The 26653-nt window shown below is 45.6% G+C and overlaps 1 protein-coding gene across 1 annotated transcript in view; it reads right to left on the bottom strand.

The window, feature by feature from the left end:
* Positions 1 to 26653, bottom strand: part of ULK1 (unc-51 like autophagy activating kinase 1) — a 105205-nt gene that overhangs the window by 56824 nt on the left and 21728 nt on the right. The window contains exons 4-5 of the mRNA XM_077293322.1: positions 3828 to 3860; positions 544 to 580 (exon numbers count right to left, since the gene is read on the bottom strand). Coding sequence (XP_077149437.1) covers positions 544 to 580; positions 3828 to 3860 — 70 coding nt within the window. The remainder of the gene's footprint in view (positions 1 to 543; positions 581 to 3827; positions 3861 to 26653) is intronic.

Below are 26653 nucleotides of genomic sequence, written 5' to 3'. Positions count from 1 at the left end.
AAGGTAAATGCTATGTCTGGTGCTAAACCAGCACAGCTCATCACCCCAAGAACACCATCCATAAAGTGAAAAATGGTGGTGGCAGCATTCTGCTACAGGTAAGGAGCTGGAGCAGTTTTGCCTTTAGAAATGGGCAAAAATCCCAGTGGCAAAATGTGGAAAGCTCATAGAGACTTATCCAAAGAAACTTGTAATTTCCGCAAAAGGAATGACTTTAGGGGGTTGAATAGTTAAGCACATCACAACAAAAAGAAAACCTAATGTTCACAGTTGTAGGCATGTTCTTTACATGAATTGATGTAAATCCTTTAAAAAAAATTTAAATTCCAGGTTGTGAGGTAACAAAACATGGAAAAGTGCCAAGGGCCAAGGGTGTGTGTGCGGGCGGGGGGGAATACTTTTGCAAGCCACTGTATGTATGGAAAAGCTTTCAGGTGTATACAATGGTTAGGTGCATGGACACAGTGTGAACTTAGCCTTAACTGTCTTCAAATACTACAATTACTGAATGGAAAAAAAAAAAAAAAAAACTTTTTTACTTACTGTGCAGGTAATCTGCTAAATCGCCACCATTGCAGTACTGAAAAGCAGAACAAAGAAAATAAACATTGAGAAAGTCTGCAAAAAACACACACCGGACAATATGTAATATTCTACAATGGTAGTGGCAGGGCTGCATGTGGGCATCATGTGTTCTGCATAGGAAGAGGGGGTACGCCACTGACAGAGATCTGCCTGGATTTTTTTCTCCAGGGAACAAAAGCATCAGGCATATTGAAGTCCAATCGGAAGATGGCCAGTTCCGACAAAATCATTGCGTGGCTGTCTTCAATGTGTGAGGGGTGTCTAGTGTAAAGCCAATCACACCTCTGACAGAGTGCATGTCCAACATATCTCCCAAGGAGAAGAAAACAAATTGAAGTCTAACATGCTAGATACAGGTGCTTCTCAAAAAATTAGAATATTACCAAAAAGTTAATTTATTTCAGTTCTTTAATACAAAAAGTGAAACTCATATTATATAGAGTCATTACAAACAGTGATCTATTTCAAGTGTTTATTTCTGTTAATGTTCATGATTATGGCTTACAGCCAAAGAAAACCCAAAAGTCATTATCTCAGTAAATTAGAATATTTTATAACACCAGCTTGAAAAATGATTTTAAAGTCCAAAATGTTGGCCTATTGAAATTTATATTCAGTAAATGCACTAAATACTTGGTCGGGGTTCTTTTTGCATCAATTACTGCATCAATGCGGCGTGGCGGCGATCAGACTGTGAGGCCATGTGCACACGTTAAGTATTTTTCGCGTTTTTTTCGCGTTTTTTCGCTATAAAAACGTGATAAAAACGCGAAAAAAACGCGAAAAAAACGCTTACATATGCCTCCTATTATTTTAAGTGTATTCTGCATTTTTTGTGCAAATGTAGCCTTTTTTTCCGCAAAAAAATCGCATCGCGGAAAAAAAAGCAACATGTTCATTAAAATGCGGAATTGCAGGGGATTCCGCACACCTAGGGGTCCATTGATCTGCTTACTTCCCGCACGGGGCCGTGCACACCATGCGGGAAGTAAGCAGATTATGTGCGGTTGGTACCCAGGGTGGAGGAGAGGAGACTCTCCTCCACGCACTGGGCACCATATAAGTGGTCAAAAAATAAGAATTAAAATAAAAAATAGTCCTATACTCACCCTCGATGTCTTCCCGCCTCCACTGCACGCTGCCGTTCGGTTCCTGTAGCTGATGTACGCTGAAGGACCTCGCCGATGACGTCACTGTCCTGTGATTGGTCGTGAGCGGTCATGTGACCGCTCACGTGACCGTGACGTCACGGAAGGTCCTGTGCGCACAGACCAGCTAGGAAGAGGAACGGACGCCGGTGAGGAGATGTCTGGGTGAGTATAAGCATTTTTTTATTTTTTTTATTATTTTTAAACATTCTATCTTTTACTATAGATGCGGCATAAGCTGCATCTATAGTAAAAAGTTGGTCACACTTGTCAAACAGTATGTTTGACAAGTGTGACCAACGTGTCAGTCAGTTTTCCAAGCGATGCTACAGATCGCTTGGAAAACTTTAGCATTCTGCAAGCTAATTACGCTTGCAGAATGCTAAAAAAACGCGAAAAAAACGGAAAAAAACGCAAAAAAAAAAAATGCGGATTTCTTGCAGAAAATTTCCGGTTTTCTTCAGGAAATTTCTGCAAGAAATCCGCAACGTGTGCACATACCCTGACACTGCTGAGGTGTTATGGAAGCCCAGGTTGCTTTGATAGCAGCTTTTAGCTCGTCTGCATTGTTGGGTCTGGTGTCTCTCATCTTCCGCTTGAACTCCATAGATTCTCTATGGGGTTAAGGTCAGGCGAGCTTGCTGGCCAATCAAGCACAGTGATACCGTTGTTTTTAAACCAGGTATTGGTACTTTTGGCAGTGTGGATAGGAGCCAAGTCCTGCTGGAGAATGAAATTTCCATCCCCAAAAAGCTTGTTGACAGAGGGAAGCATAAAGTGCTCTAAAATCTCCTGGTAGACGGCTGCGCTGACTTGGTCTTGATAAAACACAGTGGACCTACAAAAGTAGATGACATGGCTCCTCAAACTATCACTGATTGTGGAAACTTCACACTAGACCTCAAGCAGCTTGGATTGTGTGCCTCTCCACTCTTCCTCCAGACTCTGGGACCTTGATTTCCAAATGAAATGCAAAATTTACTTTCATCTGTAAACAACACCTTGGACCACTGAGCAACAGTCCAGTTCTTTTTCTCCTTGACCCAAGTAAGACTCTTCTGGTGTTGTCCATTGGTCATGAGTAGCTTGACACAAGGAATGCGACACTTGTAGCCTATGTTCTGGATAAGTCCACTCCTTGGTGAATCTCCCCAAAATTTTTGAATGGCCTTTTCCTAACAATCTTTTCAAGGCTGCAGTTATCCCGGTTGCTTTTGCACCTTTTTCTAGCACACTTTTTCCTTCCACTCAACTTTTCATTAATATGCTTGGATACAGCACTCTGAACAGCCAGCTTCTTTAACAATGGCCTTTTGTGGCTTACCCACCTTGTGGAATGTGTCAACGACTGCCTTCTGGACATTTGTCAAGTCTGCAGTCTTCCCCATGATTGTGGAGCCTAATGAGACAGACTAAGGGACCATTTTAAATGCTTAGGAAGCCTTTGCAGGTATTTTTTTAATTATTCTAATTTACTGAGATAATGACTTTTGGATTTTCATTGGCTGTTAGCCATAATCATCAACATTAACAGAAATAAACACTTGAAATAGATCACTCTGTTTGTAAAGGCTCTATATAATATATGAGTTTAATTAACTTTTTGATGATATTTTAATTTTGTGAGATGCACCTGTATTTTTGGAGGAATCCATTGACAAAAATGCAATATGAACAGGCAAAATTAGTTTTAGATTACTGCAATCTGCTGCCCAAAAATAGCCAGTTCCACAGGTGGACCCAAGCTGAATGAGAGTGGGAATTTATCTATCACCTTTCATGTTCTGAATACATAAGGATGATTTCTAAGAGAAACTTAAAAAAGTAAGGGGTTTGGATTACAGGACATTTAGGCTAGTACTTTGCAGGTCACAATGCGACCCCATCCCCATTATGCTGTAATATCACAGCGGCAAATAGTGATATAATTGACTATGTGACCCTTGTTCCCAAAAAAGTCGCAGCCTAATTGTCACATAACAGAAAAGTCACGGCTTCTGTATTATTGTCTACCAGTATAGGGAATGGCAATGGCCACCAACTGATAACCACTCCAATGCTGTGCATGTGTGAGAATATAGCAGAGGAACTCACCTCCATAACCAGGTATACGGAATTGGCCACTTCCTGAAAACAAAGAAACAAACATCAGGTAGGATCCCATTACTGACTTAAACAGCTTCTACTCAGGTCAGGGCGATGGACAAGGGTGCCGCGTATGATACGTGGATGCGGCACAACACAGCACACAAAGGGTTATCAGGCAAATTAATGCAAAACCAGAAGTGCAAATTTACACCTGTCATCATTTGCCTAGGAAAAGTTTTATTGTTGGATGTTATTTAATGCAGCTAATCCGTGGATACAGTACATCCTGATGTTCTGCCCGCCACGGCCCGGACATATGTGCAGTATTTCTTTTATGACACCTAACAATGCACTGAAAGAACAGGGATTTCTGAGAACCGTTTGCTTTGATTTATTGACCATGACATTATCCATTAACATTCTGCTGCCTAGTTAATAACATACACAGAAGCCCAGGGGCGACGCACACGGATTCAACAAGACCGGGGGAGTAAAGCTGCACCGCACAAAAAGAAGAGGGACTAAAGTCTTTGGAGAAAGATTGCCCCAGTAATAACCACAGGGCTTAGGTACATGTTCACACTGCAGGTCCGTATTGTATGGGTCTATAACATGGGTAAGGTACATGGGGCCTCTTCTGTACCTCTATATCTTTTTATTTCATACAGAGGTTGCGTGTTCCACCGCACTTTGTATGTGCAGAGATCTTCAAGGGAGAACATCTCTACAAATTCTGCTTCAACTGTAAAACCCAATTGGTTTCTATTAGCCATCCTATCGCACAGGTTGTAGGAGACATGGAAGCTCACTAACTGCTTATAAGATAAATTATAGCCAACTTTTAGGCTGTGTGCACACGTTGCAGATTTTTCGCGTTTTTTCGCTATAAAAATGCGAAAAAAAACCCGCATACATTATGCATCCCATCATTTAGAATGCATTCCGCAATTTTTGTGCACATGATGCTTTTTTTCCGCGAAAAAAACGCATCACGGTAAAAAATGCAGCACGTTCATTAATTTTGCGGATTTTTTGTGGATTTCCCACTGTATTATTGCATTGGGAACCTCCGGAAAAATCCGCAAAAAAAACGTACCAAAAACGCGGTAAAAACGCATGCGGATTTCTTGCAGAAAATGTCCTGTTTTGCTCAGGAAATTTCTGCAAGAAATCCTGAACGTGTGCACATAGCCTTATAGTATCAGACGTCAGTGGTAAGAGTAACAACATTTTCTCTTATCCCACCTAAAGTCCCAAGAGGCGATCACTAGTGACAAAGAGATGACTGCAAGCTCTGGTGTCTGCCTGGTAACAGGCCTGCCAGCTCTGCCCACTCTCCGCAGCTGCCTCCTGCTGATAAGGGGCCATTGCAGGCCATCTGTTGGTGTCAGGAGCACGTAGGCCTGCCATTCTGCTATACAGATAGCACAAAGCGTTGGGGGTATAAGGACATGTCTGCTCCTATTTCACCCTGCCTCATTTCCCTATGAAAGTGCTGGAGTCAGACACACAAGGCACCTGCTGAAGACAGGAGATAAGGACTGGCCATGTATTTTATACATTGGGGTAATATATGTCTAGATATATATTACACACACGCAGACTTGTTGCTAGCTGCGGGTCATCTCGTGTGACCGGATGTGCTCATACAATGGTGAGTTTTTCAATACAAATCCCTATAAGCAATGTTACTAACCAGCATCCAATAGTAACCTAATAAGAGGTCATCTACACTGATCACATATAGGCACAAGTAATAAATGTCACCCAATATTATAGTAATATCACCCAATACCACCGATAATATGTGGATTGTTGAAAGACCGAAGGTATTCAGCTCATGATCTGTACTATTAATGATCTTGTAGTTTTCACAATATCCGCTGGGGCTTTTTAGTCTCATACTTCCTGTACATTCAGGAGGCTTCTTATCATCAGAGACAGACTTACAACAGGTGACACCTGCTGATAAAACAGGATCCACCATTAACAATAGGCGATGTCCCCTTCCTCCCCTCTTCACAATCAACTTTGCACATGCTCATTAGATGCTTCAATACAAAAGATGGGGTGTGAGGCAGTCTATTGCTGCTAAGTTCATGTGAATTTTCTAAAAGAACAATAAATTAAACGTCTAAAACAGCCCCAGTGGCTTTCTGTCTTTTTTTTAAATTATTTTTAACTGGATTACTAATTTTTCTTTTTTAATATGGATCGTAATATGGAAAAAAAATACTGCCAAAAATGTATGTATGTATGCACATGTATGTATATATAACACAAAATCCTAATTTAAACTATAGGTTATTTTCTGAAGATCCCATTCCTTAAAAAACTGCAAACATTCTTTAATAACTTTGACTATGCTCTATTATCCAAACTACAAATGTAAGGGAAACACTTGGGAGTAATAGAGCAATAAGGTAATTTCTCCAAAAGTTGTAAGAGAATTGGACCAGTAATTAAGAGTCCCGTGTAACTGGTACATTCCCAACACTACAGACACATGCCCAGTACCAGATTCCTATAAGAATCGGTTTCATAACATGAAGTTTGAAGGCCCCAATACAAGATCTCAAAAAGGACTCCCAACCATCAGTAGTACTGGTCTTCTCATATAGAACATAGGGACCATTCGGGACTTCCTTGGCTCTTGCAACTGCAATTTGGATTGACTTTATATTATATGCTGGAACATTAACAGATGATGACTATTTAAAGCCCACCAGAAACATGTGATCTTCTCTGGACTTGTAATATTGGACCCGGGTGTTGTAATCTTCTATGTCTAAAGTTTGTCACGTGATAGCTGTTTACTATTGCAACAGCAAACTACTAGGTAGGTGTCTTGTAGTTTTCATGATTTTCTTTTTTAGGTTGTTTTTTTCCTAACCAGTGGCTCAGGAGCCTTGTGTGACTCAGGTCTCCAAGGCTATGATCATGATCACAAGTGGCGATTTTGCTGATTACCAAACGCAGCATATTTAGTGAGTAAAACAAGGAACAATTTACATTACCAACATGATCAATGAGGTTTCTGAAATCTCATACACATGCTTCATTTTTTGGGCACGCTTCATTTTTTGGACACACCTCATTTTTTGGGCACATTCAATTTTTTGGGCACACTTCATTATTTGGGCACACTTCATTATTTGGGCACACTTCATTATTTGGGCACACGCATTTTCAGTCCTGCTGCGTTTTTGCCAAGATGCAATATGTCAATTCCTTCAACGCTTTTGCAACCTTTTTCACTCAAACAAATGGGTGAAAGATGTAAGTAAAAACGCACTCACTATTTTATACAGCGTTTCTTCCTGACACTATTCTCGTTTTTGGTGCAGAAAAAATGATGTAAATGTGTGAACATACACTTAAACCTGGTTCTATAGCTAATGGCATTGTAGACCAATGACTCCAGGGATATTTTGCCAATACTAAGACCATTCTACCCAGAAGCATACCACCAGCAATTGGCACTAGACCTAAACCCATATCACATACCTGGCTCCTTCATTTGGCTAATTAGCATAATAACCTATATATTTGGCCTTAATTTTATTCTTATTTTCACTGCTTAGCAATATATTCTTAATATTTTATGCCATTCACTGTTAAGGATCCTATAAACAAGGTGGTCAAACTTGCCGATATTGGCAGGCTCGGCACACAGTCTAATGTGTATGAGGCCGCTCGTTTCTATTTTCAGATGACATCGGTGGGAGATTAGAATCTGATGTGTCCTACTTTGGACTGCCAATTCTTTGTGAACTAGGCCTCCGGCACATCAGAGGAGTCTGGCAGCAGCTCTCAGATAGCACAGGATCCCGCGGCAGAGCGAGCATCTCTGAGTATGGAGGAGTGGGGCGATAGCGCCAACAAAAAGATAGCGCAAATGAAGGCAGACACCAATCTATTGGGCATTAAGATAGCCCCCCTCCTTAACCCGTTCACCCCTGGGCAATTTTCCAATTTTTACTCCCCTTCTTCCCAGTGACATAACTTTTTTATTTTTCCGTCATTATGACAGTATGAGTATGAGGGCTTGTTTTTTTTGTGGGCCGAGTTGTACTTTTGAACATCACCATTGATTTTGCAAAAAAAGTGCAATTCCATAATTGTTTTTTGGGTTTTCTATTAACTATCTTCACTAAATGTTAAAACTGAGCTCCCAATATGACTTTCTAGGTCATTATGAGCACACAAATACCAAACATGTCTAGGTTCTTTTTTATTTAAGTGGTGAAAAAAAAATCCAAAGTTTGTAAGAAAAAAAGTTGCCATTTTCTGAGACTCGTAGCATCTCCCATTTTTCGGGCTCTGGGGCTGGGTGAGGGCTTAGTTTTTGCCCGCCAAGCTGACATGTTTATTGATATCATTCTGGAATGGATATGATGTTTTGATCGCCTGTTATTGCATTGCAATGTTGTGACGGCAAAAATAACCTAACTCTGGCTTTCAATTTTATTGTCGTTACGCCGTTTACCGTTTGGAATAATTTACTTTATATTTGACATGATCAGATTTTTCTGAACGAAGCAATATTTTTTTGTAAATTGTTTTATTTTGAATGGGGCAAAAGGGAGATGCTTGAACTATTGTTTTCTTTTAATTTTTTTTCTATATACGGTATATTTTTCACTTTTTTCTGGCTTCAATAGTCCCCTTAGGAGACCTGAAACAGCGATCATCCGATCGTCTGTGCTACACATAGCAGGGCTTAAGCATAAATCATGATTTTCTATGATTGCTGGACACAATCCGACGTTGATAGGAGATTTACAATGACAGGCATGGGGGTCTTCTGCAGATTCTCGGCTGGCCATGACAACCCATTGGCGCCCCGCGATCATGTGACAGGGGGCACCAATAGGTAGGTCTTGTGACGCATTTCCAGAGAGTGCATGTTAAATGACGCTGTCAGAGACTGATAGAGACATTTTACTTGTTAACAGCCGTGACGGAGCCCGCATCAGAGGCAGTGATATGACCGATGACTTATCTATACGGCATCAGTCTTGAAGGGGTTAATATTCAAATGCAGTTTTCAAACCAAATTAGTACATGCATTTTCCCAATTTTATTTCAGGAGTCTTTTCTTAGGCCACGTGTACACATTGAGTATTTGGTGAGTTCTTTACCTTAGTATTTGTAAGCCAAAACGAGGAATAGGTGAAAAATAAAGAAGTGGTGACGTGTTTCTATTATACTTTTCCTCCGATTGTTGCACTCCTGGTTTTGGCTTGCAAATACTGAGGTAAAAACTCACCAAATACTCAACGTATGAACATGGTCTTATAGTTGGAAATTATGCAGTTTAACTTTATTATATAGTGGTCAATATTTCATGGTCTAATGTTCCATGACAGATCTCAATGTACAGTGTCGGAATCCAAGGTCAGTAGACAAATATAAATGGACTATGTCCGAAGTCTACATGGACTATCAGGGGGCTCAGCCTTGCAGCATGGAATCTGTGGGGCACCAGGTCATTTGTCCAACTGGTGCAGGGTCACTGAGGTGGTGATTGACACATGGTGGTACACCTTTACGGTCATGGACCCACTAAGAGGTTTGCCGTGATGGGGCAGTGGGATTCATACAGACTGAGAAATAACAAATACATCTAGATATTCAAGCAAAGTCTACAAATTCTCGATATGTAAACTATCAGAATATTATAAAGGTGCACACATCATCTGACGAACACCTTTGAGAGTAGCAGCGGCAATAATAAGCTCCAATTTGTGATTATTACGTCACCCCGTGTTCACCTATTGCTCACTACTCTGTATTATGGCTCCTATCTCTATTAACATTTCCTCAAAAATTCTAGTATTTCATGTTTTTCAGTGTCGAGTCCTCTACAACGGTACACCTCCATACAAGGATGGATTATAATGGTTCCAGTTTCACAGGCCTATACAATACAGATGACTAAGGCTAGGTTCACATTGCGTTAGGGCAATCCGTTTAGCGCATACGCTAGCTAATGTCCCAAAAGGGATCGCGTTTGGCGATCCCGCTAGCGCAGATGCCCGATCTGCCCTAGCGAGGAACGGACCTCGGACGCTGCAAGCAGCGTTCGAGGTCCGTTCGAAAATAACGGGACATCGCTAGCGCATGCCACAAATGGCATGCGTCAGCGATGCGTTAGCGACCCGTTAGCACATTGCGGTCAATGGGTGCGCTAATAGACCCGTTACATAGCGTTAACTGCGACAATTACGCCATGTAACGGAGTCCGCTAGCGGACACCCATTAACGCAATGTGAACCTAGCCTAAGTCTGTAAAGCGCCGCTGAATATGTTTGCGTTATATGAGCAAGCATAATAAATGGTAAGTATAACGACGACAACCTGAAGTAAACCGTGCCATTAATCCCATGTGTGAGCTGTAGATTATGTATTATAGATAATCCCGGGTGATGCGATATTTTCCACAAAGCATTCAGCCTCTTTTCAGTGACAAGAACAAAGCCAATTACATTACAGATGAGGCAGGAGACTGATGTTAGTATGGCGGTATAGACACCACCTGAAACCTTCCATCCCCTCCATTTGGAGCTGGACAACTGCCACTATTCATGGGCTCCCAGGGGTTGAGCTATAAAGACAGAAGAACCATTGAGCATGAAATACTCTGCCTCTCTCAATTAGACTGCATAACAATGTGTGACCAGGAGGTGACCACCCCCCTCTGCTTCCCCATGGGGGGTTTATAAACCTATTGACTTAGGGTACTGTCACACATTGGCACTTTGATCGCTACGACGGTACGATCCAAGACGTTCCAGCGATATCCATACGATATCGCTGTGTCTGACACGCAGCAGCGATCAGGGACCCTGCTGAGAATCGTACGTCGTAGCAGATCGTTTGGAACTTTCTTTCGTCGCTGGATCTCCCGCTGTCATCGCTGGATCGTTGTGTGTGACAGCGATCCAGCGATGCGTTCGCTTGTAACCAGGGTAAACATCGGGTTACTAAGCGCAGGGCCGCGCTTAGTAACCCGATGTTTACCCTGGTTACCAGCGTAAAAGTAAAAAAAAAAAAAACAGTACATACTCACATTCCGGTGTCTGTCCCCCGGCGTTCTGCTTCTCTGCACTGTGAGCGCCGGCCGGCCGGAAAGCGAGCACAGCGGTGCCGTCACCGCTGTGCTTTCCGGCCGGCGCTCACAGTGGAGAGAAGCAGAACGCCGGGGGACAGACACCGGAATGTGAGTATGTACTGTTTTTTTTTTTTTACTTTTACGCTGGTAACCACGGTAAACATCGGGTTACTAAGCGCGGCCCTGCGCTTAGTAACCCGATGTTTACCCTGGTTACCCGGGGACTTCGGCATCGTTGGTCGCTGGAGAGCTGACTGTGTGACAGCTCCCCAGCGACCACACAACCACTTACCAACGATCACGGCCAGGTCGTATCGCTGGTCGTGATCGTTGGTAAATCGTTTAGTGTGACAGTACCCTAACATGGTCAGAGGTCACCAAATGCCAATGAGTGGTATCAGTATCAAGTAGTGGTCTACCAGAGGTCTACTGCTGAAGACTCAGATATTGCAGCAGTCTGTATTAGGCTACATTCACACGTTCAATATTTGGTCAGTATTTTACCTCAGTATGTGTAAGACAAAACCAGGAATGGAACAATCAGTGGAAAAGTACAGTATAATAGGAACACATCACCACTTCTGTATTTATCACCCACTCCTGGTTTTGGCTTACAAATACTGAGGTAAAATACTGACCAAATACTGAACATGGACGTGGTCCAACAGTGACTTCTACGTAGGTTGTCCTATATACTTTTTATTTTTTTTTTAACATTGATGGCCACTCCATGGTCATAAAGGAATACATTGAAGCCTCCAACAAGGTATATGTTGGGAAAGGCTCATCATCACATAAACCACGATGTGACCAAAGCCAGAAGACCCTCTCACAAAGGCAGAACAAGAGCTTGTTCCTAATTACTGGTCTGACTACATGCCACTGCTTTACCAGTGAATGACTGGATCATTTCTATGGGCCTATAAATAACCTTCCTCTGCAGCACATCTCCCCATGTAACCAGGGGACGTGCTGCTGACAACACGCATACAACGTATTAAGACAATTTTCACATGCTGCATTTTTGCTATGTTTTTTTCTGCAGTCAAAACCTGTTCTCTTAGCAGTAAAAACGACTTCAAAACACCCATTTTTCAGCATTTTTTATGCAGTTTTTGGGTGTGGATTACAGGTGTGTTTTTTCTACAGTACATGTTTAATAAAATTAGTTGTACTCACCAAAAATGTTTAAAACATGCTGCAAAAACAAAGTAAAAAAATCACCCTTGCGTTTGTTTGCAGTGTTTTTCACTTTCTCATTGTTTTCTATGGGTGTCAAAACGCTGTAAAAACTGTGAATTGACATGCCGCAGATTAAAATAACACTGCAGTTGTCCAATTCAGTCAGGGAAAAAAAAAAAAACAATTGTGTGCCTGAGAGTTTAGAAATTTCATAGCTTTTGCTGTTACTGTAAAACGTCATAAAAATGCAACGTGTGAACAGAGCCTAACATTGCTTTTATCCCTAATAACGCTGTCTTATATTGTCGATTGGCCCTCAATGGGCAGAAATCTGCCGACAAAAGCCCACCTCAACTAATTGCTGGCCGTTTATAACACTGCAGCCTTGCAGAGCTGGGGGCCTGTGTTCAAATCCCACTAGGAACAACATCAGCAAGGAGACTGTATGTTCTCCCTGTGTTTGAGTCAGTTTCCTCCCACATTCCAAAGACATACTGATAGGGAATTTATAATGTGCGCCCCAATGGGGACAGTGGTGATCTGAACAGATATGTGGAATCAATTGGCGCTATATACTGTAAGTGAGCAGAATAAATAATAATCAATATAAAAATGACTAATACATTCTGTATGGAAGTGATTGGAGTCTTTTTCCATCATACCAGAGAATCTCTATGTGAATAATCGTTTGTATTAGGGCCACTTTCTAATGCAAATGTAACAATATTAGTAATGCAGGTCGATGGGATAAATAAGAGGTTGACAATGAAGCGGTGGCCCCGCATAGTGTTTGGCGACGGCTTACTTATTGCTAATAGACACATTATTTTGGATGCTAACGGGACCCAAGCCTGAAACTATAGCAATGTCAATAATTTTTACATATGAATGAAGTTTTTACAAGTGATACATTTGTTACCAGGAGACTATACTTACGAGAACATATAAATTGGCCGTATGTGTATGATGTTATCACAAAAAAAACACACTACTTATCAAAACCAGAAAGTTCCTGAACGAGGCAGGAAAACCAGCAGATCTACAGAAGTAAGCATAATAATATCTTATCAGGGACCAGAAAATGATAAAGTTATACTCTGCTAGCGTCTACACTTGCTGACTTGCTGCGTTTAGTATGTACATACAATAGCCTGGCCATGTGCACAAAAACTGGTAAGACATCGTTCTTTGCTCATTAAATGTCATTTCTCTCGGCATCACATACTTTTTGCATACGACGATGTGCTGCCGAAATGTATGATTTCTAAGCCAGCTTAAAAATTGTTTTGCTCATTCGTCAGTTGATTGGCAGCCTGTTTACACTGGCTGGTTCATTCATGATAGTTGTCCAGTGTGAATATGCCCTTAAGCTTACACTGGCTGACTTCGGCCGTTAAATTATCACTGTGTTTCGGGACCATCCATATTAACGGTCACCTTGACGTGGTTGGATAGCTTTTGTGCTCATTGATCAGACAACGCTAACTATGTACCTTACGTTTTTAACGCTTACAGTAATATTGGAGTTCATGTATTCATTAATCGCAATGTGCTGACGCACCGTGTGCAGGGCCGGCCTTTGCCCTGTGCGACCTGTGCGGCCGCACAGGGCGCCAAGGCTCGTTAGCATACAAGGGGCGCATTTATTGAGCTCAGCAGATTAATGTCACATTACATCAAAATCAGGGGTGGGATTCAGCCGGTACGACCCGGTACGGGGCAGCCGTTTTCTAAAATTTCCATCTGCCAGCGTTCCGGTTACCACGCCCCCGGTCATCGGGCCCCCCCTGGCAGTGGCGTAGGAAGGGGGCGGCACAATGCGGGGGGCGGCACAATGCGGGGGGGCGGGTCGCCGGCGGCGCAGAATTTACCTGCCTGTTCGCTTCTCGGCTTCAGAAAAATGGCCGCCGCGATCTCCATCTGCGCATGCGCGGCATCCCGCGGCCATTTTCCTGAAGCCCCGGGCAGCAGAGCACTCCACCTGCGCACGCGCGGCCTCAGGAAGATGGCCGCCCCCACCGATAAGCAGATAGAGCAGGATCGCGGTCAGGTAAGAAGAACTTGTTTTTTTTTTTTAATTATTATTGAGAGCGGCGATCGGGAGGGGGGGGGCAGGGCAGAAAGCTGGACACAGGGAGGCAGAACGCTGGACACTGGGGCAGAAAGCTGGACACTGGGGCAGAAAGCTGGACACTGGGGCAGAAAGCTGGACACTGGGGCAGAAAGCTGGACACTGGGGCAGAAAGCTGGACACTGGGGCAGAAAGCTGGAGACGGGGCAGAAAGCTGGACACAGGGGGGGCAGAACGCTGGACACTGGGGCAGAACGCTGGACACTGGGGCAGAACGCTGGACACTGGGGCAGATCGCTGGACACTGGGGCAGATCGCTGGACACTGGGGCAGAGCGCTGGACACTGGGGCAGAGCGCTGGACACTGGGGCAGAGCGCTGGACACTGGGGCAGAACGCTGGACACTGGGGCAGAACGCTGGACACTGGGGCAGAACGCTGGACACTGGGGCAGAACGCTGGACACTGGGGCAGAACGCTGGACACTGGGGCAGAACGCTGGACACTGGGGCAGAACGCTGGACACGGGGGCAGAACGCTGGACACTGGGGCAGAAAGCTGGACACTGGGGCAGAAAGCTGGACACTGGGGCAGAAAGCTGGACACTGGGGCAGAAAGCTGGACACTGGGGCAGAAAGCTGGACACTGGGGCAGAAAGCTGGACACGGGGGCAGAACGCTGGACATTGGGGCAGAACGCTGGACACTGATGCAGAACGCTGGACACTGGGGCAGAACGCTGGACACGGGGGCAGAAAGCTGGACACGGGGGCAGAACGCTGGACACGGGGGCAGAAAGCTGGACACTGGGGCAGAAAGCTGGACACGGGGGCAGAAAGCTGGACACAGGGGCAGAAAGCTGGACACTGGGGCAGAAAGCTGGACACTGGGGCAGAAAGCTGGACACGGGCAGAAAGCTGGACACTGGGGCAGAAAGCTGGACACTGGGGCAGAACGCTGGACACAGGGGCAGAACGCTGGACACAGGGGCAGAACGCTGGACACTGATGCAGAACGCTGGACACTGGGGCAGAAAGCTGGACACTGGGGCAGAACGCTGGACACTGGGGCAGAAAGCTGGACACTGGGGCAGAAAGCTGGACACTGGGGCAGAAAGCTGGACACAAGGGCAGAACGCTGGACACAGGGGCAGAACGCTGGACATTGGGGCAGAACGCTGGACACTGATGCAGAACGCTGGACACTGGGGCAGAATGCTGGACACTGGTGCAGAATGCTGGACACTGGTGCAGAATGCTGGACACGGGCAGAATGCTGGACACAGGGGCAGAATGGAGACACGGGGCAGGATGACAGACATGGCGTCATGACTGGAGACACTGGAGGCAGGATTGGAGACAGATGGGGCAGGATGGATACGATGGAGACAGATGGGGCAGGATGGGAAGATCATATGGGGCAGGATAGATACTCATTAGGGCAGGATGGGAGAATATATGGCTGACGCCAGGAATGAGACACACGGGGGCCAGGATGGCGAATATTATTCCCATAGGGGCTAATTAAGGGATATTATTACTGCAGTGATGTATTTATTTTATTTTTTGAGTATACTGTTTTAAATGGAGGGGCGGTCCTATTACTGTGTAGAGTGACACTATGTCGCCTTCTTCATGTGGTGTAATGTAGAAGTTGGGAAAATTAAGTAATGTGTTCTGCAAGTGGAACTCGAGATAACTGTGTTATTTCCTGCAGAGACGAGTCCTGGCTGGATGAAGTGATGGCGGTCTGTGCGGGATGAAAGATGAAGGACTTCACCTAGAGATGTCACTGGTGAGTCAGTGTGTTACCTATACACTGACACTATACACTGTATACTATATACTGAGGTCCTGTGTATGTCACCGGTGATCACTGTATTACCTATACACAGACGCTGCATACTAAGTACAGATCTCCTGTGTATAATGGCACTTATGGTGATAGTATTGTGGTTTTTTTTATTATTGATCAGTATTGTAGTATTCAGTCACTATGTGGTGGTAATATGTGGTCTGGTCATGATGTTGTGGTATTCGTTCCTTGTATTTGATATTATTCGATCACTGTGGTGGTAATATGTCATCTGGTCATGGTGTGGTGGTGTTTGGCCTTGCAGGCCGCCGCTCTGCACTCTGATTGGCTGTCAGCCCATATGGCTTTGGACCAAGCGTCATTTTTTCCTTTTGGTCCGCTTTAAAGCACTTTATAATTCCCGTTATTGCAATATTAGTGTTTCTTCAAGTGTTTTGCAGGGAAACACAAGTTTTCTAAGTAAACGTGTTGTTGTGAATATTAAAGAGTTATTGTTTTCTTTCAAAGTTTGGAGGGGGGGGGGGCGCCGTCCTGCAGTCTCGCACAGGGCGCCTTTTGGGCTAAGTCCGGCCCTGACCGTGTGTGTATATGTTCGTATGTTGGCCACAGTAATTTAAAGGGCCACTGTCACCCCCCCCCAGGCGTTATAAACTAAAAGAGCCACCTTGTGCAGCAGTAATGCTGCAGTCTAACAAGGTGGCTCTTTTAGTTTTTGATTAAGTTATTACCGCAATAAAACGTTTTAAAAATTGGCCAAACGTACCAACGATTGTACCGGGAGGCGGTCCGAAGCGTCCTCTATGAATCTTCAAACTGCCGTCACTCTTCTCTTCAGGGCCGATGGTACCCGCCCCCTTCGCGTTGTTGCTTCAAATCCGGCGCCTGCGCTGTGCGTGCCTGCCTGGGGCCTGCGCAGTCTTCTTTGGCCGTCATCACTCACACGCAGGGTGCCTGACTGCGTCTGTGCGGGCAGTGCGGCCGCCCTGATACTGAATCCCCGCCCCGCAGTGTGTTATTCATTATGCACACTGCGGGGCTGGCATTCCTGGGCATGCGCACTGCACTGCGCTGTTCAGGCCCTCCCCCATCTCGGACGTTCTCCCTTGTCTGACGTTCCCCCTGCTCCCCCGCCTTCCGGCATTATTTTCGGCTGCCAGATTCCAAAATCTGGTGAGGATTAGTGTATATGGCGGCAAGCTGCTGTGTGCTTTGTCTCTCTCTATGTGTTTGTATGTTTTAATGCAAATGCATATTTACACCAGCAGCAATGAAAATTTGGTACTTGTGTGGGTGGCCATAAATTACAAAGCACTGATGATCAATACTGTTTTTTGGGGGAGCATTATAGGTTTACATTGCGTTCGGGCAATACGTTTTGCGAATATAGCTAGCGTATTGCACCAGCGCAATGTCTTTAGCGGGATTGCTTTTGCCGATCCCGCTATCGCAGATCCACAATCTGCGCTAGCGAGAAACGGAGCTGGGACGCTGAAAGCAGCATCTGAGGTCCGACTGAAAATAACGGCACATCGCAAGGGCGTGCCTAAAAAATGGCATGCGCTAGCGATGCGATCCAGATCCTAAACACATTGCCGTCAATGGGTGCGCTAACGGACCCGTTGCATGGCGTAACTTGCGACAATCACGCCATGCAGCGTACTCCTTTAGCGTTAACCCATTAACGCTTAGTGAACCTATTCGTAACGCACTGAACATCACTAAAGGAGGAGGGGTCTGCATTATACCACATCAAAGAACAATAAACGTTGAGGGGTGACCATTATTACACCGTACTGCAGATCAATGCACGGTCAGGGGTCTGCATTATTATACCGCACTGATCATCAATAAACGGTGAGGGGGGATCATTATTATTCCGCACTATAGATCTATAAACGGTCATGGTGGAGCATTGAGTGGAGCACTTAAATACGTGGCACTGAAATACGTGGCACAGAAATACGTTGCACTGAAATACGTGGCACGTGGCACTGAAATACGTGACACGTGGCACTGAAATACGTGGCACTGAAATACGTGACACGTGGCACTGAAATACGTGGCACTGAAATACGTGGCACGTGGCACTGAAATACGTGGCACTGAAATACGTGGCACGTGGCACTGAAATACGTGGCACTGAAATACGTGACACTGAAATACGTGGCACTGAAATACGTGGCACTGAAATACGTGGCACGTGGCACTGAAATACGTGGCACTGAAATACGTGGCACGTGGCACTGAAATACGTGGCACGTGGCACTGAAATACGTGGCACGTGGCACTGAAATACGTGGCACTGAAATACGTGGCACGTGGCACTGAAATACGTGGCACTGAAATACGTGGCACTGAAATACGTGGCACTGAAATACGTGGCACTGAAATACGTGGCACGTGGCACTGAAATACGTGGCACTGAAATACGTGGCACTGAAATATGTGGCACGTGGCACTGAAATACGTGGCACTGAAATACGTGGCACTGAAATACGTGGCACGTGGCCAGGGCCGTATTTAGAGTTTCTGCTGCCCTAGGCACTTTTAGTGCTGCCTCCCCCATTGGTGAGTATGACACTATCGGCAGTGACTTTGGTAAGAATCGCTGTTGTGAAAATAGCCTTTCGCAGCAGATCGGGCAGTTTTTTCGCATCTGCCGTGTAACGGATCACATACGGCAACACTGCGTTTGGCTTCATTCATTCATTCCCTATGGGATTTGTGGCACTTGCTGTGATCTGGCAAATGTGGTACCATACCTCCCAACTCTTGAAGGGAAAGAGGTATAAAGGTTGCGGCGCACGTAGTGCGCCGCGGCAAATTTTAGGCCATGCCTCTGACCACACCCATTTCACAACTAGTCACACCCATATCCAAGTCCCAACCACACCCATTTAGCACTGCTGATCACACTGTTTCATATACAATAATTATAACCAAAAAAATATGGCCGCACATGATGCTCCATACACTGTATAATGACCGCACATGATGCTCCATACACTGTATAATGACCGCACATGATGCTCCATACACTGTATAATGACCGCACATGATGCTCCATACACTGTATAATGACCGCACATGATGCTCCATACTCTGTATAATGACCGCACATGATGCTCCATACTGTATAATGACCGCACATGATGCTCCATACTGTATAATGACCGCACATGATGCTCCATACTGTATAATGACCGCACATGATGCTCCATACTGTATATTGGCCACACATGATGCTCCATACTGTATATTGGCCACAAATGATGCTCCATACTGTATAATGACCCCACATGATGCTCCATACTGTATAATGACCGCACATGATGCTCCATACTGTATAATGACCCCACATGATGCTCCATACTGCATAATGACCCCACATGATGCTCCATACTGCATAATGACCCCATATGATGCTCAATAGTGTATAATGCCCCCCTCCCATCTTGTATGCATGGCTCACCTTCCTCCCATCCCATATGCATGGCTCATATCCCCCCGCGTATGCATGGCTCATAATTCCCCCCCCCCGTATGCATGGCTCATATCCCCATATGCATGGCTCATAATTCCCCCCCTCCTCCTGTATGCATGGCTCATAATTCCCCCCCTGTATGCATGGCTCATATCCCCCCCACCTCTTGTATGCATGACTCATATTCCCCCCTATGCATGGCTCATCTCTCCACCCCCCCTCCCCTGTATGCATGGCTCATATCCCCCTATGCATGGCTCATAATTCCCCCCCACCTCCTGTATGCATGGCTCATATTCCCCCCTATGCATGGCTCATCTCTCCACCCCCCCTCCCCTGTATGCATGGCTCATATCCCCCTATGCATGGCTCATAATTCCCCCCCGCCTCCTGTATGCATGGCTCATATTCCCCCCTATGCATGGCTCATCTCTCCACCCCCCCTCCCCTGTATGCATGGCTCATATCCCCCTATGCATGGCTCATAATTCCCCCCCACCTCCTGTATGCATGGCTCATATTCCCCCCTATGCATGGCTCATCTCTCCACCCCCCCTCCCCTGTATGCATGGCTCATATCCCCCTATGCATGGCTCATAATTCCCCCCCCCCGCCCCCCTGGCTGTATGCATGGCACATAACCCCCTTCACCTCTTGTATGCATGATTTGGGGGGGCGGGGGTTGGGGCGGTCGGGAGGTGGGAAACAAAAAAAAACAAAAAAAAAACCTTGCCCGCTTGCTCAGGTGCCGCCCCCCGCTTCGTCCCCGCCCTAGGCACGTGCCCTCGAGTGCCTAGTGGCAAATACGGCCCTGCACGTGGCACTGAAATACGTGGCACGTGGCACTGAAATACGTGGCACTGAAATACGTGACACGTGGCACTGAAATACGTGGCACTGAAATACGTGACACGTGGCACTGAAATACGTGGCACTGAAATACGTGGCACGTGGCACTGAAATACGTGGCACTGAAATACGTGGCACTGAAATACGTGGCACTGAAATACGTGGCACTGAAATACGTGGCACGTGGCACTGAAATACGTGGCACTGAAATACGTGGCACTGAAATATGTGGCACGTGGCACTGAAATACGTGGCACTGAAATACGTGGCACGTGGCACTGAAATACGTGGCACGTGGCACTGAAATACGTGGCACTGAAATACGTGACACGTGGCACTGAAATACGTGGCACTGAAATACGTGACACGTGGCACTGAAATACGTGGCACTGAAATACGTGGCACGTGGCACTGAAATACGTGGCACTGAAATACGTGGCACTGAAATACGTGGCACTGAAATACGTGGCACTGAAATACGTGGCACGTGGCACTTATACGTGGCACTGAAATACGTGGCATTGAAATACGTGGCACTGAAATACGTGGCACTGAAATACGTGGCACGTGGCACTGAAATACGTGGCACGTGGCACTGAAATACGTGGCACTGAAATACGTGGCACGTGGCACTGAAATACGTGGCACTGAAATACGTGACACGTGGCACTGAAATACGTGGCACTGAAATATGTGGCACGTGGCACTGAAATACGTGGCACTGAAATACGTGGCACGTGGCACTGAAATACGTGGCACTGAAATACGTGGCACTGAAATACGTGGCACGTGGCACTGAAATACGTGGCACGTGGCACTGAAATACGTGGCACTGAAATACGTGGCACTGAAATACGTGGCACGTAGCACTGAAATACGTGGCACGTGGCACTGAAATACATGGCACGTGGCACTGAAATACGTGGCACTGAAATACGTGGCACGTGGCACTGAAATACGTGGCACTGAAATACGTGACACGTGGCACTGAAATACGTGGCACTGAAATACGTGACACTGAAATACGTGGCACTGAAATACGTGGCACGTGGCACTGAAATACGTGGCACTGAAATACGTGGCACTGACGTGGCACGTGGCACTCAGTGCAACGTATTTCAGTGCCACGTATTTCAGTGCCACGTGCCACGTATTTCAGTGCCACGTGCCACGTATTTCAGTGCCACGTATTTCAGTGCCACGTGCCACGTATTTCAGTGCCACGTGCCACGTATTTCAGTGTCACGTATTTCAGTGCCACGTGCCACGTATTTCAGTGCCACGTATTTTAGTGCCACGTGTCACGTATTTCAGTGCCACGTATTTCAGTGCCACGTGTCACGTATTTCAGTGCCACGTGCCACGTATTTCAGTGCAACGTATTTCTGTGCCACGTATTTCAGTGCCACGTATTTAAGTGCTCCACTCAATGCTCCACCATGACCGTTTATAGATCTATAGTGCGGAATAATAATGATCCCCCCTCACCGTTTATTGATGATCAGTGCGGTATAATAATGCAGACCCCTGACCGTGCATTGATCTGCAGTACGGTGTAATAATGGTCACCCCTCAACGTTTATTGTTCTTTGATGTGGTATAATGCAGACCCCTCCTCCTTTAGTGATGTTCAGTGCGTTACAAATAGGTTCACTAAGCATTAATGGGTTAACGCTAAAGGAGTACGCTGCATGGCGTGATTGTCACAAGTTACGCCATGCAACGGGTCCGTTAGCGCACCCATTGACGGCAATGTGTTTAGGATCTGGATCGCATCGCTAGTGCATGCCATTTTTTAGGCACGCCCTTGCGATGTGCCGTTATTTTCAGTCGGACCTCAGATGCTGCTTTCAGCGTCCCAGCTCCGTTTCTCGCTAGCGCAGATTGTGGATCTGCGATAGCGGGATCGGCAAAAGCAATCCCGCTAAAGACATTGCGCTGGTGCAATACGCTAGCTATATTCGCAAAACGTATTGCCCGAACGCAATGTAAACCTATAATGCTCCCCCAAAAAACAGTATTGATCATCAGTGCTTTGTAATTTATGGCCACCCACACAAGTACCAAATTTTCATTGCTGCTGGTGTAAATATGCATTTGCATTAAAACATACAAACACATAGAGAGAGACAAAGCACACAGCAGCTTGCCGCCATATACACTAATCCTCACCAGATTTTGGAATCTGGCAGCCGAAAATAATGCCGGAAGGCGGGGGAGCAGGGGGAACGTCAGACAAGGGAGAACGTCCGAGATGGGGGAGGGCCTGAACAGCGCAGTGCAGTGCGCATGCCCAGGAATGCCAGCCCCGCAGTGTGCATAATGAATAACACAGTGCGGGGCGGGGATTCAGTAACAGGGCGGCCGCACTGCCCGCACAGACGCAGTCAGGCACCCTGCGTGTGAGTGATGACGGCCAAAGAAGACTGCGCAGGCCCCAGGCAGGCACGCACAGCGCAGGCGCCGGATTTGAAGCAACAACGCGAAGGGGGCGGGTACCATCGGCCCTGAAGAGAAGAGTGACGGCAGTTTGAAGATTCATAGAGGACGCTTCGGACCGCCTCCCGGTACAATCGCTGGTACGTTTGGCCAATTTTTAAAACGTTTTATTGCGGTAATAACTTAATCAAAAACTAAAAGAGCCACCTTGTTAGACTGCAGCATTACTGCTGCAAAAGGGGGCTCTTTTAGTTTATAACGCCTGGGGGAGGTGACAGTGGCCCTTTAATACTAATGCTATGGGCATTACTTTTTGTGATACATCAAGCCCTGGGATACAGGTAACAGAGTTTGAAAAGCAAGTTAAACCACCATTACCTTTAAAGGGACAAATATCACTTAACTCTTTCACATTCCATACATCGCTGAAATGTTTAACTGCTGTCCATCATTTACTGCCAATTCTTGTTTTTTTTCTGATTTACGACCAAGGAACCCAATTCGCCCTTTAACTGTTGTATCAATCTAGGAATAGATGTCAAGGAGACTTCTAAATGTGACCAGATAAGAGAGTAGGAAAAAGTCCAAATGACTAAATCCCGGATGACGGGAGCTCCTCCTTTTGAAGTACACTAATTTTTGACTATTTTCGTATAATTATTAATATTATTTATTATTATAGCGCCATTTATTCCATGGCGCTTTACATGTGAGGAGGGGTATACATAATAAAAACAAGTACAATAATCTTAAACAATACAAAGTCACAGCTGGTACAGGAGGATAGAGGACCCTGCCCGCGAGGGCTCACAATCTACAAGTGGACACTAGTTATTTATTGTAACATTTTAGTTAATTAATCCCAGTCCTGATATAATATGAAATACAAAAACAACAACTAAGGAACACAGAGGAGATAGTTAGTCAAAGCTGCCGACAAGGAAGACCTGCTTCTAAGTCTACAAAGCTACGTCTTTAATAAATAGGATCTGGCTACTTAAAGCCCCCGTCTCACATAGCGAGATCGCTAGCGAGATCGCTGCTGAGTCACTAGTTTTGTGACGCAACAGCGACCTCCATAGCGATCTCGCTATGTGTGACACGTACCAGCGATCAGGCCCCTGCTGCGAGATCGCTGGTCGTGTCGGAATGGCCTGGACCTTTTTTTGGTCGTTGAGGCCCCGCTGACATCGCTGAATCGGTGTGTGTGACACCGATCCAGCGATGTCTTCACTGGTAACCAGGGTAAACATCGGGTTACTAAGCGCAGGGCCGCGCTTAGTAACCCGATGTTTACCCTGGTTACCAGCGTAAATGTAAAAAAAAAACAAACACTACATACTCGCCTTCTGATGTCCGTCAGGTCCCTTGCCGTCTGCTTCCTGCTCTCACTGACTCCCGGCCGTACAGTGAGAAGTGAGAGCACAGCAGTGACGTCACCGCTGCGCTCTGCTCTCACTGTACGGCCGGATCTCAGTCAGAGCAGGAAGCAGACGGCAAGGGACCTGGACACCGAAAGGCGAGTATGTACTGTTTGTTTTTTTTGGTAACCAGGGTAAACATCGGGTTACTAAGCGCGGCCCTGCGCTTAGTAACCCGATGTTTACCCTGGTTACCGGGTGCTGCAGGGGGACTTCGGCATCGTTGAAGACAGTTTCAACGATGCCGAAGTCGTTCCCCTGATCGTTGGTCGCTGGGGAGAGCGGTCCGTGTGACAGCTCCCCAGCGACCACACAGCGACTTACCAACGATCACGGCCAGGTCATATCGCTGGTCGTGATCGTTGGTAAATCGCTATGTGAGACGGGGCCTTAAGTCTTCGTTGTGTCTGCTCTGATGTTTGATGTGAATTACAGCTGACCTAAATCTTCTTGCTTGTCCTCATGCTACCCGCCCTTTGGAAACAAAATAAGGTCATGGTCTTGCCAATAAAAAACTGTAAGTTAGAGCTAGGACATAGGTGCAATAAGGATCTCTATGAGCACATAACCTATAGAGGTGCCCACACAGGCAACACGGCCTGAAATTGTGTTATCTAGACAGGTGTTCTCCCTGAAAATGGACCATGACCTATTGCTCAACTATGTCTTGCCGACACATGTTGAAAACATATCATAAAATACAGAAGCACAACGAGGGAGTCCCCGAAAACTCGAGATAATAAAACTAATTAGATAAGAGAGCACCCAACAATGTAAGTAAAACTGAAGAAATCCGGTAAGTCGATCATACATGCTGACATCGGCGGGATTGTCCGAAAGTCTAATGTGCATGGGGGTCTCCCGACTCTCCCTAACAGATGCTGTTGGGAAAGAGAAAGATCCACCCTGTTGGATTTCCAACAGCTAATCCTTTCGTTCTTCAGAAGATAAGTCAATGTGAGAGGAGACAGGCAGCGGATCTCTCACAGGGCGCTAGGTCGAGTTCAGTCCGGGAGGCAGCTGTTGCCCGAATGATTGTTTAGCCGACAGCTGTCTAATGTGTATGGGGGCATTTGGTGAGTGCATAAAATCTCTAGAGGTGGCAGACCAACTGGCGAAACCTACAACATATGTAGTGGGCGTGCACTGCGTTTTACCTCGTTAACTGTCAGCATGTATATTAGAATGGTCTATTGTACGTTTTATCATCCTTACACCATACCATCTGCCCTACTAGATTGACCATCTACTTCTAGTTACTTATTAACTAGAGCATATACAGTACACAATTTTCACATTATGGTTGCTAGACATCTACAAGTCTTTGACTACTTTTTTTTTTAAACCCAATACCCGAGAATCCCACAATATTCTGGATGTTTTATTCTGACTTATTATTTTTTTTACATATTGATCATAGCAATAAAATTTACCGTATATTGAGATTTTTTTTTTGCCTTATTGCATTAGAAAAATAGTGTGATATATTGTTATGCTTGGCATGTCTGGTCGTGTGTGTTATTTTATGGGTCTACATATGGTAATATTTCATTTAGCCACACGTCACCAATTAATAATTAACTCTTAACATATTCGGCAGCACACAGCAGTCATGAGTGTTAGCTCGGCAAGCCTGATTGTGATTGGGGAAGAATCCTCTAATGGGTCAGGCCCAGGTTGTTCACCTGCGGCAGAGGGTCACCGGGGTTAGGTGTATAGCAGCTGTCACCGGAATCTAAGTAATATATCAGATGCTATTTATTTCTGTTCCTATCAGTCAAGGACAAGATTGTTTCAGCAGGTCCACGGAGGATATAATCAGAAACGTTCATTCCAAGTCATAAACAACTCCGCCATTAAATTCTCATTAATGAAAGAAACAGGACTATCTTATCTCTCCAGTTTTCATTGATAAGCATCAGGACACATTACAAATTTGAATAAACCCCTCCATACACATTAGATACCTGTCAGGGTGAACAATCATTCTGGCAACAGTCTGTCTGTCTGCTATCTCGGCCTTCTTTTCTGCTCGCTTTCTAAAACTGAACATAGACAAAACAGAATTCATCATCTTTCCCCCATGCCCCTCTACCAGACCTATCCATCAAGGTCAATGGCTGCTCACTTTCCCCAGTCCGACACGCTCGGTGCCTCGGGGTGATCCTCCACTCTGCCCTCCCTTTCAAGCCACATATCCAAGCCTTTGCCTCCTCCTGCCGTCTCAAACGCAAAAATATTTCCCGGAATCCGTGTATTCCTTGACCATGAAACCACAAAAACACTAGTGGACGCCCTTATCATCTCCCGCCTTGACTACTGCAACCTCCTACACTTTGGCCTCCCCTCTAGCACTCTGGCACCACTCCAGTCCATTCTACACTCTGCTGCCTGACTAATCCACCTGTCTCCCCTATGCTCCCTAGCCTCTCCCCTACGCCAAGCTCTTCACTTGC

Source organism: Ranitomeya variabilis, chromosome 1, assembly GCF_051348905.1.
Source record: "Ranitomeya variabilis isolate aRanVar5 chromosome 1, aRanVar5.hap1, whole genome shotgun sequence".
NCBI classification, from domain to species: Eukaryota; Metazoa; Chordata; class Amphibia; order Anura; family Dendrobatidae; genus Ranitomeya; species Ranitomeya variabilis.
Note: the sequence above shows the minus strand (reverse complement) of the source record. Positions and strands in the feature narration are given on the sequence as shown.